Genomic DNA, 16925 nt, shown 5'->3' with positions numbered 1-16925 from the left:
TGTAGGTGAATGAACCGGTGATGGTGTGGCTGATCTGGTTAGGACTTGTGATGGTGTCGCTGGTGTAGATATGTGGGCAGCGTTGGCATTGAGGTTTGTTGCATGGATTGGTTCCTGAGTTAGAGTTACTATGGTGCAGTGTGTCGTTGCTAGTGAGAATATACTTAAGGTTGGCGGTTTGTCTGTAGGCGAGGACTGCCCTGCCTCCCAAGACCTGTGAAAGTGGGGGATCATTGTCCAGGATGGGTTGTAGATCACTGATGCATTGGAGAGGTTTTAGCTGAGGACTGTATGTGATGGCCAGTGGAGTTCTGTTGGTTTCTTTCTTGGGCTTGTCTTGCAGCAGGAGGCTTCTGGGTACATGTCTGGCTCTGTTGATCTGTTTCCTTATTTCCTCATGTGGGTATTGTAGTTTTGAGAATGCTTGGTTAAGATCTTATAGGTGTTGGTCGCTGTCTGAGGGGTTGGAGCAAATGCGGTTGTACCTCAGCGCTTGGCTGTAGACAATGGATTGTGTGGTGTGTCCGGGATGGAAGCTGGAGGCATGAATGTAGGCGTAGCGGTCGGTGGGTTTTCAGTATGGGTGTGTCAAGGTTCCTCCCCCACTCTGAACTCTAGGGTACAGATGTGGGGACCTGCATGAAAACCTCCTAAGCTTACTTTTACCAGCTTAGGTTAAAACTTCCCCAAGGTACAAATTAATTTTATCCTTTGTCCTTGGAATAACCACTGCCACCACCAAACTCTAACTGGGTTTACTGGGAAACGCAGTTTGGACATGTCTTTCCCCCCAAAATCCTCCCAATCCTTGCACCCCACTTCCTGGGAAAGGTTTGGTAAAAATCCTCACCAATTTGCATAGGTGACCACAGACCCAAACCCTTGGATCTGAGAACAACGAAAAAGCATTCAGTTTTCTTACAAGAAGACTTTTAATAGAAATAGAAGTAAATAGGAGTAAAGGAATCACCCCTGTAAAATCAGGATGGTAGGTACCTTACAGGGTAATTAGATTCAAAACATAGAGAATCCCTCTAGGCAAAACCTTAAGTTACAAAAAAGACACACAGACAGAAATAGTCATTCTACTCAGCACAATTCTTTCCTCAGTCATTTAAAGAAATCATAATCTAACGCATACCTAGCTAGATTACTTACTAAAAGTTCTAAGACTCCATTCCTGTTCTGTCCCCGGCAAAGCAGCATACCAACAGACACAGACCCTTTGTTTCTCTCCCTCCTCCCAGCCTTTGAAAGTATCTTGTCTCCTCATTGGTCATTTTGGTCAGGTGCCAGCGAGGTTACCTTTAGCTTCTTAACCCTTTACAGGTGAGAGGATTTTTCCTCTGGCCAGGAGGGATTTTAAAGGGGTTAACCCTTCCCTTTACATTTATGACAGGGTGGTGTTAACGTGACCATCACTTATTTGCACTGTGGTATCTAGGAAGTGGACCTCCCGTGTAGCTTGGTCCAGGCTGAAGTTGATGGTGGGGTGGAAGCTATTGAAATAGATACTGCAGACCTCATGTTTGTGCCAGCAGATGGCACTCTTTAGACTTACAGTACTAACTACATGCGCATACAGAGAGACACACAAAATGCTGCTTTCTTCAGAGTAGCAGCCGTGTTAGTCTGTATTCGCAATAAGAAAAGGAGTACTTGTGGCACCTTAGGGACTAACAAATTTATTTGAGCATAAGCGTTCATGAGCTACAGCTCACTTCATCGGATGCATTCAGTGGAAAATACAAGTGGGGATATTTATATACACACAGAACATGAAACACTGGGTGTTACCATACACACTGTAAGGAGAGTGATCACTTAAGATGAGCTAATACCAGCAGGAGAGTGGGGGCGGGGCGAAGAAAACCTTTTGTAGTGATAATCAAGGTGGGCCATTTCCAGCAGTTGACAAGAACGTCTGAGGAACAGTGAGGGTGGGGAAATAGTTTTACTTTGTGTAATGACCCATCCACTCCCAGTCTCTATTCAAGCCGAAGTTAATTGTATCCAGTTTACAAATTAATTCCGATTCAGCAGTCTCTCGTTGGAGTCTGTTTTTTGAAGTCTTTTTGTTGAAGAATTGTCACTTTTAGGTCTCTAATCGAGTGACCAGAGAAATTGAAGTGTTCTCCGAATGGTTTTTGAATGTTATAATTCTTGACATCTAATTTGTGTCCATTTATTCTTTTATGTAGAGACTGTCCAGTTTGACCAATGTACATGGCAGAGGGGCATTGCTGGCACATGATGGCATATATCACTTTGGTAGATGTGCAGGTGAACGAGCCTCTGATAGTGTGGCTGATGTGATTAGGCCCTATGATGGTGTCCCCTGAATAGATATGTGAGCACAGTTGGCAAGGGGCTTTGTTGCAAGGATAGGTTCCTGGGTTAGTGGTTCTGTTGTGAGGTATGTGGCTACTGGTGAGTATTTGCTTCAGGTTGGGGGCTGTCTGTAAGCAAGGACTGTCCTGTCTCCCAAGATCTGTGAGAGTAATGGGTCGTCCTTCAGGATAGATTGTAGATCCTTGATGATGCATTGGAGAGATTTTAGTTGGGGGCTGAAGGTGATGGCTAGTGGCGTTCTGTTATTTTCTTTGTTGGGCCTGTCCTGTAGTAGGTGACTTCTGGGTACTCTTCTGGCTCTGTCAATCTGTTTCTTCACTTCAGCAGGTGGGTATTGTAGTTGTAAGAATGCTTGATAGAGAACTTGTAGGTGTTTGTCTCTGTCTGAGTGGTTGGAGCAAATGCGGTTGTATCGTAGAGCTTGGCTGTAGACAATGGATCGTATGGTGTGGTCTGGGTGAAAGCTGGAGGCATGTAGGTAGGAATAGCGGTCAGTAGGTTTCCGGTATAGGGTGGTGTTTATGTGACCATCGCTTATTAGCACCATAGTGTCCAGGAAGTGGATCTCTTGTGTGGACTGTTCCAGGCTGAGATTGTTGGTGGGATGGAAATTGTTGAAATCATGGTGGAATTCCTCAAGGGCTTCTTTGCCATGAGTCCAGATGATGAAGATGTCATCAGTGTAGCCCAAGTAGAGTAGGGGCATTAGGGACGAGAGCTGAGGAAGCGTTGTTCTAAGTCAGCCATAAAAATGTTGGCATACTGTCGGGCCATGCAGGTACCCATAGCAGTGCCGCTGATTTGAAGGTATACATTGTGACTTTGTCCTCACCCATAACTATTTCACATTTGGGGACAAAGTTCAGCCACCAGGTTTGCCGTGATGTTATCGGGGATAGTGTTCCTGATGGCTTGTAGTCCATCTTTGTGTGGAATGTTATTTACAACTATTCTAGCACCTCTCTTCCTACAAGGCAACTGACTTCAATGGACAGTAGAATCTTTGAGATGATCAAACAACCTAACAACTCTTCATATGGCTGTGGTTTTATTTTGTTCCCCTTCATGCTATTGCTCTCTGCCATCTGGAAGCCGGTCTTCTGTCTTCACCTCTGTCACTTTCCCGTGGTCATTGCTGGTTTGAGCGGCACACCTGATATCTGCAGCTGAGTGGCTTGGCCCTCATCCCTTGAGACCAGTTGTTCACTGGTTGCTCTGAGGAAACGAGGGTTGTGGTGATAGCGTTGTATTTCATCATGTAGGACCCTGGTGCTATTCCCTGCACCCACTGCTTCCATCACTAGGGCATGGCTGTACCCTGGCGTGGTCCTAGATGGAGTTCAGGGTCCATCCTGGTGCCTCTCTCTTCATAATATTTGACTTGCTGCCACCACTGTTTAATTTGTTCCATCCCATTTTCCACTACTGCTGGCTCCTGTGGCCTAGGAGGAGAAGGACTCACTGCCCATGGGAGTCATTGCAACCCCACTGGAGCTAGCTGTGAATTGGGCCCCGAGCCGGATCTGGTCAGCTCAACAGGCTGCTGAGCTATTCTAACCAGCCACGTTGCTCCAACCAACATTCCTCCCACTAGGGCTACAGAGTCCCAGAGCCAGTGGCCACAGCACTCGCCAGGGAACTCACCTGGGTAGCCTAGATGATATCTGTAGGTAGTTGCTAGATGAGGCACAGGTGTAAATTAAGGCAGTAATGCAATGAGTTTATAAGCCTCAACAACTGTAAGACAGTAGCTTAGCTAAACTTATCAAGGCACAAAGCCTTAACAGGAGTAGCTAACCAGGAGTGACCCTAGATCATAAAACAGCACAAGGCAGAATGCTGTAGGGACTAAACTGCTGACAGGTAATCACAAGATGCTACTTTATACCAGCTTTTTTTTTTTAAAGTTAGGAACATCAGCAGATGTCTGACCACAAGAATACCATAGTAACTGATTGACATATATACTAATAAGCTATGGAAGAAGGGCAGCCCAACATTAGTAGGGGGAGGAACTACAAATAAGGAAAAGGGGCTGAACCCCCTCCTGAATATGCATTAGGCAGAGTGGCATCAATATAACACATTATAACAGCCTGCATCCTGGGGAGAGGCTTAGATGACAGCGGCTGGTGATGGTGAAGGGGAAGATAACTGACACATCAGGCTGTTCAGCAAGGGCTGGTGTAGGTCTATGTATTATCTCTAGCTGCCTTGCTGGGTTAGAGTATTCATGACTTTGTGAACTGTATTAATAAAATTATAAACCTAGTGTGATTTCCCGTGTGTGTGTGTGTGTGTTATAGCCATGCACATCAGGGCTCCCACTGAACAGTTATTCTGATAATATAGGGCCTGATCTAGCAGAACCTACCAAACTTCCAAGTGCTAACCGGGGAAACTAAATCAGTAATATAATCACTATACAATCAATAGATCAGGCAACACCTGCCCAGGGCTTTCTTTTCCCTTCTGTGCTATCTCCCACCACAGCACAGTGGCTGAGTGGCAGCTTGGAAGGCCAGTCCTATAATTTAATTAAAGCCAAAGAGCTTCTCTTTAATACCATCTTATCCAGGTCAGGAGGGAGAACGGGTTTAGCTGGTGCTGATGGCTCTGCCTCACAATGTCCGAAGGGGCTTGACAACTTTCAGTGGATCGCTGTTCATCAACAATAAAACTAGGGATTGCAGAGCTGCCCAGATCTACCATCCAGGTACAGTACTCGGTAGTACAGTAATCCTGGGGCCCAGGTCAGGGTCTGCACACTCTCTGCTCTACCCGCCCCAGATCCAGTGTGGATTACAACACCGCTTACAGGGGCTCTGCTTCAGGAATGTGTTTGGGTGTTTGCTGTTGCTTTTACTGCTGCAAAGTCAAAATGGACTTTGCTTTATTCTATTAATAGAGGCTTTTGTCTCCTACAATCTGCACTGAGAAAGGCCGAGCTCTGAGCAGCACAAACACCAGCCTTCCTTGCCTGCCCCATGTGTTGTGTGCTCACTCTGAGGGGCCTTACACAATAAGGTGCGCAGTGAAGGAGATGGGCTCCAAGTAAGGAGGGGAAGCGGGATGGGTGTACAGGCAGGGAATCTCTTTGTATTATCCTTGTCCCATCAGGTATGTGGTGGAGAGATTGCAAAGGTTGGGATTGTTTAGGATGAAGAGGCCATGAATAAGGACAGAAGTGGACAGGTTGATCAGGAACTTATTTGGGATAAATCTCTGTCCTGTGTTATACGAGTCAGACTAGATGATCACAGTGGTCTCTTCTGGCCTTGGAATCTATTAACCCTACTGATCTTTCTCCTAATACAAGAACAAGGGGCATTTACTGAAACTGAGGCAGCAAGTACAAAACTGGTTCAAAACTGGTTCCTAGTACAAAAGGGAATTTGTTTTATACCATCATATGATTAACCTGCAGAGCCCCCTGCCATTTGATATTGCTGATGCCAGGATGTTGATGGGAATCATAAAAGCATCAACCATGTATGTGGATAATGGGAAAACCCACATTTACATTAGAGAGGATTAAAAAATTTGGAAGGGATCTAAACCCACAAGCCAACCTTGAAAAGGGTCACAGTGAAACCCCATCAGGATCACCCACAGGGGAGTTCCTGCACTTTCTGCATTAGCAGCTGATGCTAGCTACTGCCAGCAACAGGAGACTGGGCTTCAGGGGCCAGGCCTGACCCCCTGGGGACAGGCCAAGCTCCTGTGTTCATAGACGGTGTCTATGTGCTATGCAGGGCAGGCTGCATTCTCAGGTTTGTTCTTCAATAAAATGCCTATTTTGTGGGCAGGTTCTCCCCAGTGAGACTGGGATTTGCAGTGTGGCAAAGGGAAAGACCTGCTACCTTATGCCTTTTCATTCCTGCACAGGGCATGAGGTGCTGTCCAGCCTGCCCCTCCAGATGATGCTATTCTTCAATGTCTTCTACTTCCCATTCTGGTGCCTGTCCGAGGGGATAATGCTGGCATTAAAGGTACCATATAATCAGGGATGTTAGAACTGAGAAGATGCGTGAAGTCCCACCTAATACATTCCTTCAGTGCCCAAGCCACTGCACAATTGTCCTTTCTTGGCAGTCTGTCAGCCAAGCCTCTGTCCCGGTCAGGGTTTATCAAGCAGAAAGGGTTTTTGTCGACAAATGGCCTTTTTTCAAAAACTCTTTCTCAAACTGACCTTTTAGAAAGTTTTTGTTTTTCATTAATTTTTGCATGAGATTTTTATCAAAACTTTTCTTGAACCCATTTCCAAGCCAGCCATCAAAATCCTTCATTTCCCAAAACACAAGTAACCACAAAATGGGTCCATTTCAAACCCTGAGAAATGGAAACTCCTGTCAAATGGCAAAACTTCTTGGGCTCCTCTTATGTTTTCATTTGGTTTAAATGTCCAGGCCAGGGGAAGTCCAAGAGAGGATTTTGCTGCCTGATCCATCCCATGGGCAAGAAGCATCCCTCTGGAGGGTACGGGGCCATGGGCAGTCAGGCCTAGTGGTGGAAGTGAGAGTTCCTCCTGTTGGTTACAGCTGGGTCCAGGGTGGGGCAGAGTCTGGGAAATGAGCCGATGGTCAGCACTGGAGAGACAGAATCAGTCTAGCAGAGAAAGGTATAATATAATCCAATGGCTGGAAGTTGAAGCTATACAAATTTAGACTGGAAATAAGGTGCAAATTTTTAACTGTGACAGTAATTAACCACTGGAACAAATTACCAAGGGCCATGGTGGATTCTCCATCACTGACCATTTTTAAATTAGGATTGGATGTTTTTCTAAATAATCTGCTCTAGGAATTATTTTGGAGGTCAGACAGATGATCACAATGGTCCCTTCTGGCCTTGGACTCTGTGAATCCATAAATCTGGGCTATCAGCAAAGCCAGGCTCTTGGCAGCCTAACAAGCACAGCTGGCCTGTAGTACACTGCCTGATTGGCTGGAAAGTCAGCAGACCAGCTCTTAAGCCCAGCAGCAGCAGTTGTCATCATCATCGGTGCTTGAAGCAATTGTCAATGGCTGTGACCGCCCCTATCCTGCCTTGCCTCCTTCCAGCTAACCCACTTCTGAGTCTTGGCTCAAATTTCTGATTTTTGGCTCTGACCCTGGGCTCTGGCACCTGGCCTCTGATTCTGGATTTAACCACTTGTCATGACTGCCCATGTCCCAGACCCTGACAAGGGAGGTGGCAGTGGCAGGTAAGGGAGGCAGGGGGAGGGATAGCTCAGTGGTTTGAGCATTGGCCTGCTAAACCCGGGGTTGTGAGTTCAATCCTTGAGGGGGCCATTTGGGATCAGGGCAAAAATTGGGGATTGGTCCTGCTCTGAGCAGGGGGTTGGACTAGATGACCTCCTGAGGTCCCTTCCAACCCTGGTATTATATTTCTAAATGGATGGAGAGTGACTATATGGAGCGATGGGGTGGGAGAGGTTTGTGTTGGGGCTGGTGGTCGGTGTGGGTCTGGTGGGATGAAATGGGGGATGATATATCACTAATGCCCTCCCATTACAGTACAGCCTGCTGCCCTGTTACTATCAGTTCCTCCTTGTTGCTGTCTTCCTGATTCTCGCATTAGCTGACGGGTTACGCTTGTATCTTGGATACATTGGAAATCTGCAAGAAAAGGTAAGAACTGACTCAAGGCCAGGGCAGTCTAGTGGCCAGGACATGGCAGCTACAGCTCCCCATCAAACTCTTCAGCTCTTCAAACTCTTCATCACTTTAGCTGTGGAAAGTGTGCTGGTCACACCTCCCTTGCAGGGGGAAGCTCAAATATTTTCATTAATGACTTGAATAATGGAATGGAGCATATGCTTATAGAATCTGCGGATGACACCAAGCTGAGATGAGTTGCACACATTTTGGAGGGCAGGATTCTGCAGAAAAGGACCTAGGGGTTACAGTGGACAAGAAGCTGGATTTGAGTCAACAGTGTGCCCTTGTTGCCAAGAAGACCAATGGCATTTTGGGCTGTATAAGTAGGGGCATTGCCAGCAGATCGAGGGACGTGATCATTCCCCTCTATTCGACATTGGTGAGGCCTCATCTGGAGTACTGTGTCCAGTTTTGGGCCCCCCACTACAAGAAGGATGTGAAAAAAATTGGAAAGTGTCCAGCGGAGGGCAACAAAAATGATTAGGGGACTGGAATACATGACTTATGAGGAGAGGCTGAGGGAACTGGGATTGTTTAGTCTGCGGAAGAGAAGTGTGAGGTGGGATTTGATAGCTACTTTCAACTACCTGAAAGGGGGTTCCAAAGAGGATGGATCTAGACTGTTCTCAGTGGTAGCAGATGACAGAACAAGGAGTAATGGTCTCAAGTTGCAGTGAGGGAGGTTTAGGTTTAGGTTGGATATGAGGAAAAACTTTTTCACTAGGAGGGTGGTGAAGCACTAGAATGTGTTATCAAGGGAGGTGGCGGAATCTCCTTCCTTTGAGGTTTTTAAGGTCAGGCTTGACAAAGCCCTGGCTGGGATGATTTAGTTGGGGATTGGTCCTGCTCTGAGCAGGGGGTTGGACTAGATGACCTCCTGAAGTCCCTTCCAACCCTGAGATTCTATGATTCTATTATTTGAATTCAGAACAACCTTGAAAAATTGCAGAATTGGTCTGAAATAAAAAAGATGAAATTCAATATAGACAAGTGCAAAATACTCCCTTAAGAGGGAAAAATTAAATACATAACTACAAAAGGGGGAATAACTGGCTAGCTGTTAGTACTGTTGAAAAGGATCTGGGGGTTACAGTAGATCACAAATTGAGTACGAGTCCGCATTGTGATGCAGTTGGGAAAAAATAGGGCTGTCAAGTGATTTAAAAAGATTAATCGCTCTGATAAACAATAATAGAATACGGTTTATTTAAATATTTTTGGATGTTTTCCACATTTTCAAATATATTTCAGCTACAACACAGAATACAAAGTGTACAGTGCTCACTTTATATTTATTTGTATTACAAATATTTGCACTGTAAAAAAGAAATATTTTAATATATGTATTTAATATATTTGTATTTTTCAATTCACCTAATACAAGTACTGTAGTGCAATCTCTTTATTATGAACATTGAACTTACAAATGTAGAATTATGTACAAAAAATAGCTGCACTCAAAAATAAAACAATGTAAAACTTCAGAACCTACAAGTCCCCTCCATCCTACTTCTTATTCAGTCAATTGCTCAGACAAACAAGTTTCTTTACATTTGCAGGAGATAATGCTGCCTGCTTCTTGTTTACAATGTCACCTGAAAGTGAGAACAGGCATTCACATGGCACTGTTGTAGCTGGAGTCACAAGATATTTATGTGCCAGATATGGTAAAGATTCCTATGTCCCTTCATGCTTCGCCCACCATTCCAGAGGACGTGCATCCATGCCGATGATGGATTCTGCTTGATAACAATTCAAAGCAGTGCAAAGCGACGCACATTCATTTTCATCATCTGAGTCAGATGCCACCCACAAAAGGTTGATTTTCTCTTTTGGTGGTTCAGGTTCTGTAGTTTCAGCATCAGACTGGTGCTCTCAAGACTTCTGAAAGCATTCTCCACACCTCGTCCCTCTCAAATTTTGGAAGGCACTTCAGATTCTTAAACTTGGTTCGAGTGCTGTGGCTATCTTTAGAAATCTCACATTGGTACTGTGACAGGGTGTGGGGCAAAGGGTTGCTGATTCAGCCCTCTGTCATGCCAGCTTCCATTTAGAGGGAAAGATTAGAGCTGACTGGAGATAACCTGGCCCTAATTGGGGAGGCAGAGACAGCTGTCACCTAATTAGCCTGGGGCTATATAAAAACCTCAGAGGAAGGAAGCCAAAGAGGGAGTAGAAAGAAAGGGTAAAGGTAGGGAGGGGAAGCAGGGAGGTATTTCTTCCCTGACCTCAGATGGTGAAGGGCCAACTGTACATGGTGAAATGATGGTAGGAACAAGCCTGTGAATTAACTTCTCCAGTGGATACTCACCCCAGGGTCTGAGTGATTTTGTGGACTTAGCAGAGGAAGGAGCTAAGGGGGCCCTGCCACACTCTGCTACAGGTACCTTCTTTGCATTTTGTCAAATCTGTAGTGAATGTGTTCTTAATTTGAACAACATGTGTTGGGTTGTCATCTGAGACTGATATAACATGAAATATATGGCAGAATGCAGGTAAAACAGAGCAGGAGACATACAATTCTCCCCCAAGGTGTTCAGTCACAAATCTAATTAACGCATTTTTTTTTAATGCATGGAAGCATGTCCTCTGGGTGTTGGGTTGGACCACCCCCCCCCTTCTAGGATGTCACCTGATGTACTAGGGTTTCACTGAGCTTCTTCTGCTTCATCAGCCTGGACTCCCTGTCCCTGTTTTGCTGAATTAGGCTCTCCAGCCTCTTGCAGTGCACGCACACACATACAGGTAGGGATGCACCAGCTGTAGAATCACACAGAGGCTGCAAACAGCTCTCTATTGGAAGACTCAGCCAGGAAATTGTCCAGCACTCAAGTGTACCTCCCTTCTGGAGAGTACACACACGATAATATTGTCTCACACTGTATAGAAAGCACAGTGCAAGCTCATAAAAATTTGCCCTCTCCCTTAAGGTGGAAAGAGATATGTACGACTTCTTCCTCCCGCCCCACCAGATAGTAATTACACAAACTGGGTTATGTTATAAACAAGAAATAAGTTTATTAACTTAAAATTTACCTTTTGTAGTTCTTATAAGGGATAGCAACTAGAACAAAGCAGATTACTGAGCAAATAAAACAAAACCCGCAAACTAAGCTTAATACACTAAAGACACAGGTTACAAAATGTTGTTTAGGCAGATTGCAGAGTTTCTGTAGCTTAGAGTTCGTTATTTCTCTTTACGAAGTAGACTCCTATCTTAGTCTGGACTCAGCCCTTGCCTTTCCCTCAGCTTAGTTTCTTTGTCTCTTCAGTACTTTCAGCATCCTTTCTTCTTGGGTTGGAAGGCAAAGGACAAGAGTGTTGGATTGCCTTGATTCCCAGGCTTAAATAGAATCTATATAAGGTGGGAAGCCCCTGTTTCCAGTGGAAAAGTACAAGCAGTGTCTGAGGTGGTACTTTATACCAGGTGATGTTATCACCTGACCTTGCAGTGTCAAAACAATGTCCCAGAACACTTTTCAGGAAGGAGAGAGATTAGTATCTTCAAAGTATTATTGTTTCTTCCTAATGGCCCATCAAGGCTGATGGACTGCTGTCTGGTGGGTGTTTCCCAAGTACACACAGAGTTGAAATTGTTACATAGTCAATATTCCTAACTTTAGATACAGAAATGATTCATGCATACAAATTGAATAATCATATTCAGTAAATCATAACCTTTCCAATGATATCTTACAAGACCCATCTTGCATAAAATAGATCTTAGTTATGCCATATTCATATTATAAGCATATTTCTATAAAGAATATGCAGCGTCACATCACACTCTGGAATGGTGGCCAAAGCATCAAGGGGCATACGAATGTTTAGCATACCTGACACAAATAACTAGCAATGCCTGCTGCAACAGTACCATGAGAACACCTGTCCTCATTTTCAGGTGACAGTGTAAATAAGAAGCAGGCAGCATTATCGCCCATAAATATAAACAAACTTGTTTGTCTTAGTGATTTGGCTGAACAAGAAGTAGGACTGAGTAGACTTGTAGGCTCTAAAGTTTTACATTGTTTTGTTTGAGTGCAGTTATGTAACAAAAAAATCTACCTTTCTAAGTTGCACGATAGAGATTGCACTACAGTACTTGTATGAGGTGAATTGAAAAATACTATTTCTTTTGTTTATCATTTTTACAGTGCAAATATTTGTAATATAAAGGAGCACTATACACTTTGTATTCTCTGTTGTAAATTGAAATCAAATTTTTGAAAATGTAGGAAAAAAATCCACAAATATTAAACAATAGAATACCAATTGAAATTTATTAAACAGTGTGATTAAAACTGTGATTAATTGTGATTAATTTTTTGAGTTAATTGTGCGAGTTAACTAATTAATCAACAGCCCTACTAAAAAGGCTAATATAATGCTGGAGTGTATTAACAGGCATGTCCTATGTAAAACACAGGAGATAATTGTCCCACTCTACTCCGCTCTGGTGAGGCCTCAGCTGGAGTACTGTGCACCACACTTCAGGAAATATGTGGACAGATTGGGGAGCCCAGAGGAGGGAAACAAAAATGATCAAAAGTTTAGAAAACCTGACCTATGAGGAAAGGTTAAAAAAAAAAAAAAAGTGGGCATCTTTAATCTAAAGAAAAGAAGCCTGAGGGGGCACCTGATCATAGTCCTCTTTAAAATTTCCCTTAACATATTTGAAGACTGTTATCAATTATTAGCCATGTCCACTGAAGGTAGGACAAGAAGTAATGGGTTTAATTTGCAGCTAGGGGGATTTAGATTAGATATTAGGAAACACTTTCTAGCTATAAGGATAGTTAAGCTCTGGACTAAGTTTCCAAGGGAGGCTGTGGAATCCCCATCAGTGGAGGTTTTAAAGAACAGGTTATACAAACATCTGACAGGGAAGGTCAAGGTTTACTTGGTCCTACCTCAGTGCGGAGGGCTGGACTTGATGACTTCTCAAGGTCCCTTCCAGCCTGGCATTTCTGTGACTGTATGAAAAGAATATAAAAGTACATGAAATACTTTCCTAATTTAGCAAAGTACAAAATCATTTCCCCCTGCCCCCACCCTAATGTTCTCTTTCCATGAAAATGATCACTGGAGTTGCCATAGGGAAGTTATGTGATTGCAAAAGGAGGGAAGGAGTGGCTAGGTGCCAACTAGTAGCAGGGACACGTGTATGAGAAGAAATATGTTAAGAGATGGTCCTCACTATGAATGATCTTGAGACCTGAAGCCCAAGAATAATTCATGGAAATTAACTGGCCAATACTTTGAATTAATTGAATAGTAAGCCTGGCACTAATTCCATCTCCTTTGCATCACTGTAAAGAAGACCGCTCTGTCTTAAGAAGACACCCTAGTCCACAGGGATCCCAGGCTGAGTCCCAGCTGCTATAAAGCAGGCATAGTAGCCTTTACATCACCTCCTTTCCCCCTTGGGTGTAGGTTTCCAAGGGCAGGATGGAGTGGAGCTATAGCATGATCACCAGCTGGGGTGGGGGTGGGGGATGGGACGGACTGTTGTGGCTGGTGCAACTGACAGGAGCCCTTAGGCTGCCCTAAACTATGCCAGGAATTTTGTGCTTCCGCCCCCCCTCCCCCCCGAATGAAAAAGTGGTTTACAGTCACCTTCTTACATACCCTGGGTCCTCTGCTGAGCTCAGCCGAGCCTAGGCTAAGGCACCTATCTGGCTCTCCTCACCATAGTGTCTGAATGTGACAGAATGTACCTGTTTCCATGCTCTACATACCATTGTAATAATCTTTGCACAAAATACGCCTTGTGAGGTATCATTTGAAAACTCATAATTTGCTGATCATTATTGTCCTGGTAAAATGCGTGGCAACCATTATATGTGAAGTTTATAAGATTCCACTGCATGGTGTTATTAACACATGTTCCAAACAGAGGCTGGCAAACAGGCCTGTCTCAAACAAAGGAATGTGTGCTTTGCTTAATTTGCATTTAGGCAATAAGCACATCAAGCGGGGGAGACAAAGGAAGTTCAACCAGGTGGAAAAAACCAACACGGTTTCCTTCCACATACATCTCAGCTGGAAATGTTTTCAAGAGGGGGACTGAAATTATAAAAAGGAGAGACAAACATCCCAAGGATCCCACCCCCTCTTCCTGTCCATTGCATTCACAGCACCTGAAGTGACAACGGAAGTGTTCATTAGATTCTGGGAGAAGGGGTCCTGACCTAAGAAATGTGGTCAGCAAGACTGCTAAAAGCATGTGATGAGAAAACTTTGCTTTGAATTTAACAGAGCTTGTTAGGCACCAGCTATGTTTTATCTTTACTTGTAACTATTTCTGACTTTTATGCCTCATTACTTGTACTCACTTAAAATCTCTCTCTGTGATTAATAAACTTGTTTTATTGTTTTATCTAATTCAGTGGGTTTAAATTGAAGTGTCTGGGGAAACCCCATTTGGTAAAGAAATAACGGACGTTACATAAACTTGTAGTGTCCAGGAGAGGGCTGGGCAGTACAGGACATACATGGCTGGGAGGTGTTGGGGTCACTCTGCAGTAAGAACTACAGTGTGGCTGGCTATCTGCAGCACACACACAGACATAGCTGGGTGTGACTTGTACGCTAGAGGCTGTTTGTGAGCAGTCCAGGCTGGAGGCTACAGCAGCAAGGCATTGTAAAGGGCACCCCAGGTAGGGCAGGGGTGACGAAGCTACTCACTGGTCTGAGTTGTACCCTGGGTATGTCTCACTGAGCGCCCCTCAGTCTTTAATGTATTCATCTGCACAACCCCCTGTGGGGTAGGAAGCACGATTATCCCCACTTTACAGATTGGGAACAGAGACAGATAGCTTGTCTGGACAGCATGTGGCAAGCTAGGGTGTAACTTACCTCTCATTAGCCTGCCAAGCAGTAACCGACTGTGTGGACCTGCTGGCATGCACTAACAGTTCCTGAGTGATCTTTGATCTACTTGTATTTCAAAGCATGCTATGAAACTTTTAGTGCATAGCAACAGGGTCCACATGGACACTCAGTGCTCAGCAAACCCGAGTGTAAATCTGTCTCGCGCTATTCGTCCACACAAGCCCTAAGTGACTTGCCCAAGGTCACACAGGAAGTCTGTGGTAGAGGAGAGAATTAAACCCAGGTCTTCTGAGTGGCAGGCTAATATCCTACCCGCTGACCCACACTTCCTTAGCTCAGCAAGACCCGTTAGTGGATAACCTGAGTCAAATAAATTATGCATCCAGCTATACTCCGCTTTGGGTCAAAAGTCCTGCAAGATCTGTGGCTGTGGCTGGGCCCCACTGGAGGCTAAGCAGACAAGCAAAGGGAGAGTGAAATGCTGGAGCATCCTTTATGGTGATGCTTAGGGGGGAATGGCTAAGTTCTAGAGCATAGAATTCCCAGTCCTGGGATCCAGGTCCTACACGGTGATCTGTGTCTCGCTTCACACATTCTCTTGATGTCTCAGTCCCAAAGCCTAGGCTGCATGCTTCTCTTTGTAGTGTTTGCTGTGGTGTTTTCAGTCTTTCCTCTCGGCTTCCTTTGCTTCTGCAGGTACCTGAACTCGCTGGATTCCTGCTCCTATCCTTCCTGATACAGCTCCCCCTTCTGCTTTTCCTCCTCACGGATGAGCACATAATTCGGCTGCCCCTGGAGACAGCTGTGCATATCATTTACCTGGTGTTTCTTGCCTCAGAGATCACAGCGGCCTTCTTTGGACTTAAAGTGATGACAAGGCAGCTTGCTACACAGTTCTACCTGAAACAATTTGAGGACGCAGGCAGACCGTGGCAATCAGGGCATAGCATGAGCCAAGGCAGGGCAGCCCATCCAGGCAGAAGCGGCCAGCTGGCCAACAGGAGAGAGAAGGGAGTTGATACTACGTGAACGTGGTCCCTAGGCAAGAAGCCGCAACACCAGAACATCCTCCTGCACTAAGTAACCATTGACTGGAAATTTTTTTTTTCTGGGAATGCTTTAAAATAAATGTCTGAGATACAGCTGGCCTATATGAACGTAAACACACTCCAGCGAGAGACGGCTGAATTGGAATTAATTTGCAAACTGGACACCATTAAATTAGGCTTGAATAAAGACTGGGAGTGGATGTGTCATTACACAAAGTAAAACTATTTCCCCATGTTTGTTCTCCCCTGCCCCCCTCCACTGTTCCTTACACGTTCTTGTCAACTGCTGGAAATGGTCCACCTTGATTATCACTACAAAAGGTGTGTGTGTGGGGGGGTGTGTTTGTTTGTTTTTCTCTCCTGCTGGTAATAGCTCACCTTACCTGATCACTCTCGGTACAGTGTCTATGGTAACACATTATTTCATGTTCTCTGTGTACATAAAATCTCCCTATTGTATTTTCCACTGCATGAATCCTATGAAGTGAGCTGTAGCTTATGAAAGCTTATGCTCAAATAAATTTGTTAGTCTCTAAGGTGCCACAAGTCCTCCTTTCCTTTTTTATGGCTAAACAGGGTTAATTCAAGGGTCTTTCAGATGACTGAACCAAAGTTGGAGAATGTTGGTGCTGAAGTTGGGCACATAAATTAAACTGACTTTGATTGACAAAAGGGCATAGCACACCACCTCTGACTCCAGTGGGAGATGCAGGGGGCTCAGCACCAATGAAAGGCAGCCATGTTAGGATATAGATATTCAGGCCTGTCTGTAAAGGCCTGTACTTTAAGAATTTAGGTGTATTCTTATCACTTGGCTAGTGATAGAGGTATAAAAGAGAGAATCAAAATCACTGTCTGCTGGTGTAAGGGCCTTCTCTTATTGTGACAGTCTGAGGCCCTGTTCTTAGGCTAAGGCCTTTGGCTAAGCAGCAGAGGCAGCCATAAGCTAGGAAGCAAAAAGTCACATCCTCACATTCCAAACTAGTCACACTGAAATAAGGTGCTATTGGGCTGTTAGGCACTATCA

At 44.6% G+C, this 16925-nt stretch overlaps 1 protein-coding gene across 1 annotated transcript; it reads left to right on the top strand.

Moving 5' to 3' along the window:
• Window positions 1-4962: 4962 nt before the first annotated feature.
• Window positions 4963-15878, top strand: LOC140898863 (transmembrane protein 17B). Its single transcript, XM_073313386.2, has 4 exons — window positions 4963-5068; window positions 6241-6344; window positions 7872-7985; window positions 15546-15878. The coding sequence occupies exons 1-4, from the start codon at window positions 4963-4965 to the stop codon at window positions 15876-15878; spliced, it is 657 nt and encodes a 218-aa protein (XP_073169487.2).
• The last annotated feature ends 1047 nt before the right edge of the window (window positions 15879-16925 follow it).

The sequence above is a fragment of the Lepidochelys kempii genome, chromosome 15, assembly GCF_965140285.1.
Source record: "Lepidochelys kempii isolate rLepKem1 chromosome 15, rLepKem1.hap1, whole genome shotgun sequence".
In the NCBI taxonomy this organism is placed as follows: domain Eukaryota; kingdom Metazoa; phylum Chordata; order Testudines; family Cheloniidae; genus Lepidochelys; species Lepidochelys kempii.
The sequence above is the reverse complement of the archived record's forward strand: the minus strand, read 5'-3'. Positions and strand labels throughout refer to the sequence as shown.

Coding starts and splice junctions, on each gene's coding strand:
- LOC140898863 (XM_073313386.2), top strand. CDS start 4,963: ATGGCTCTGCCTCACAATGTCCGAAGGGGCTTGACAACTTTCAGTGGA. Junction 6,345..7,871: donor GGATAATGCTGGCATTAAAG/GTACCATATAAT, acceptor CTCCCATTACAG/TACAGCCTGCTGCCCTGTTA. Junction 7,986..15,545: donor TTGGAAATCTGCAAGAAAAG/GTAAGAACTGAC, acceptor TTGCTTCTGCAG/GTACCTGAACTCGCTGGATT.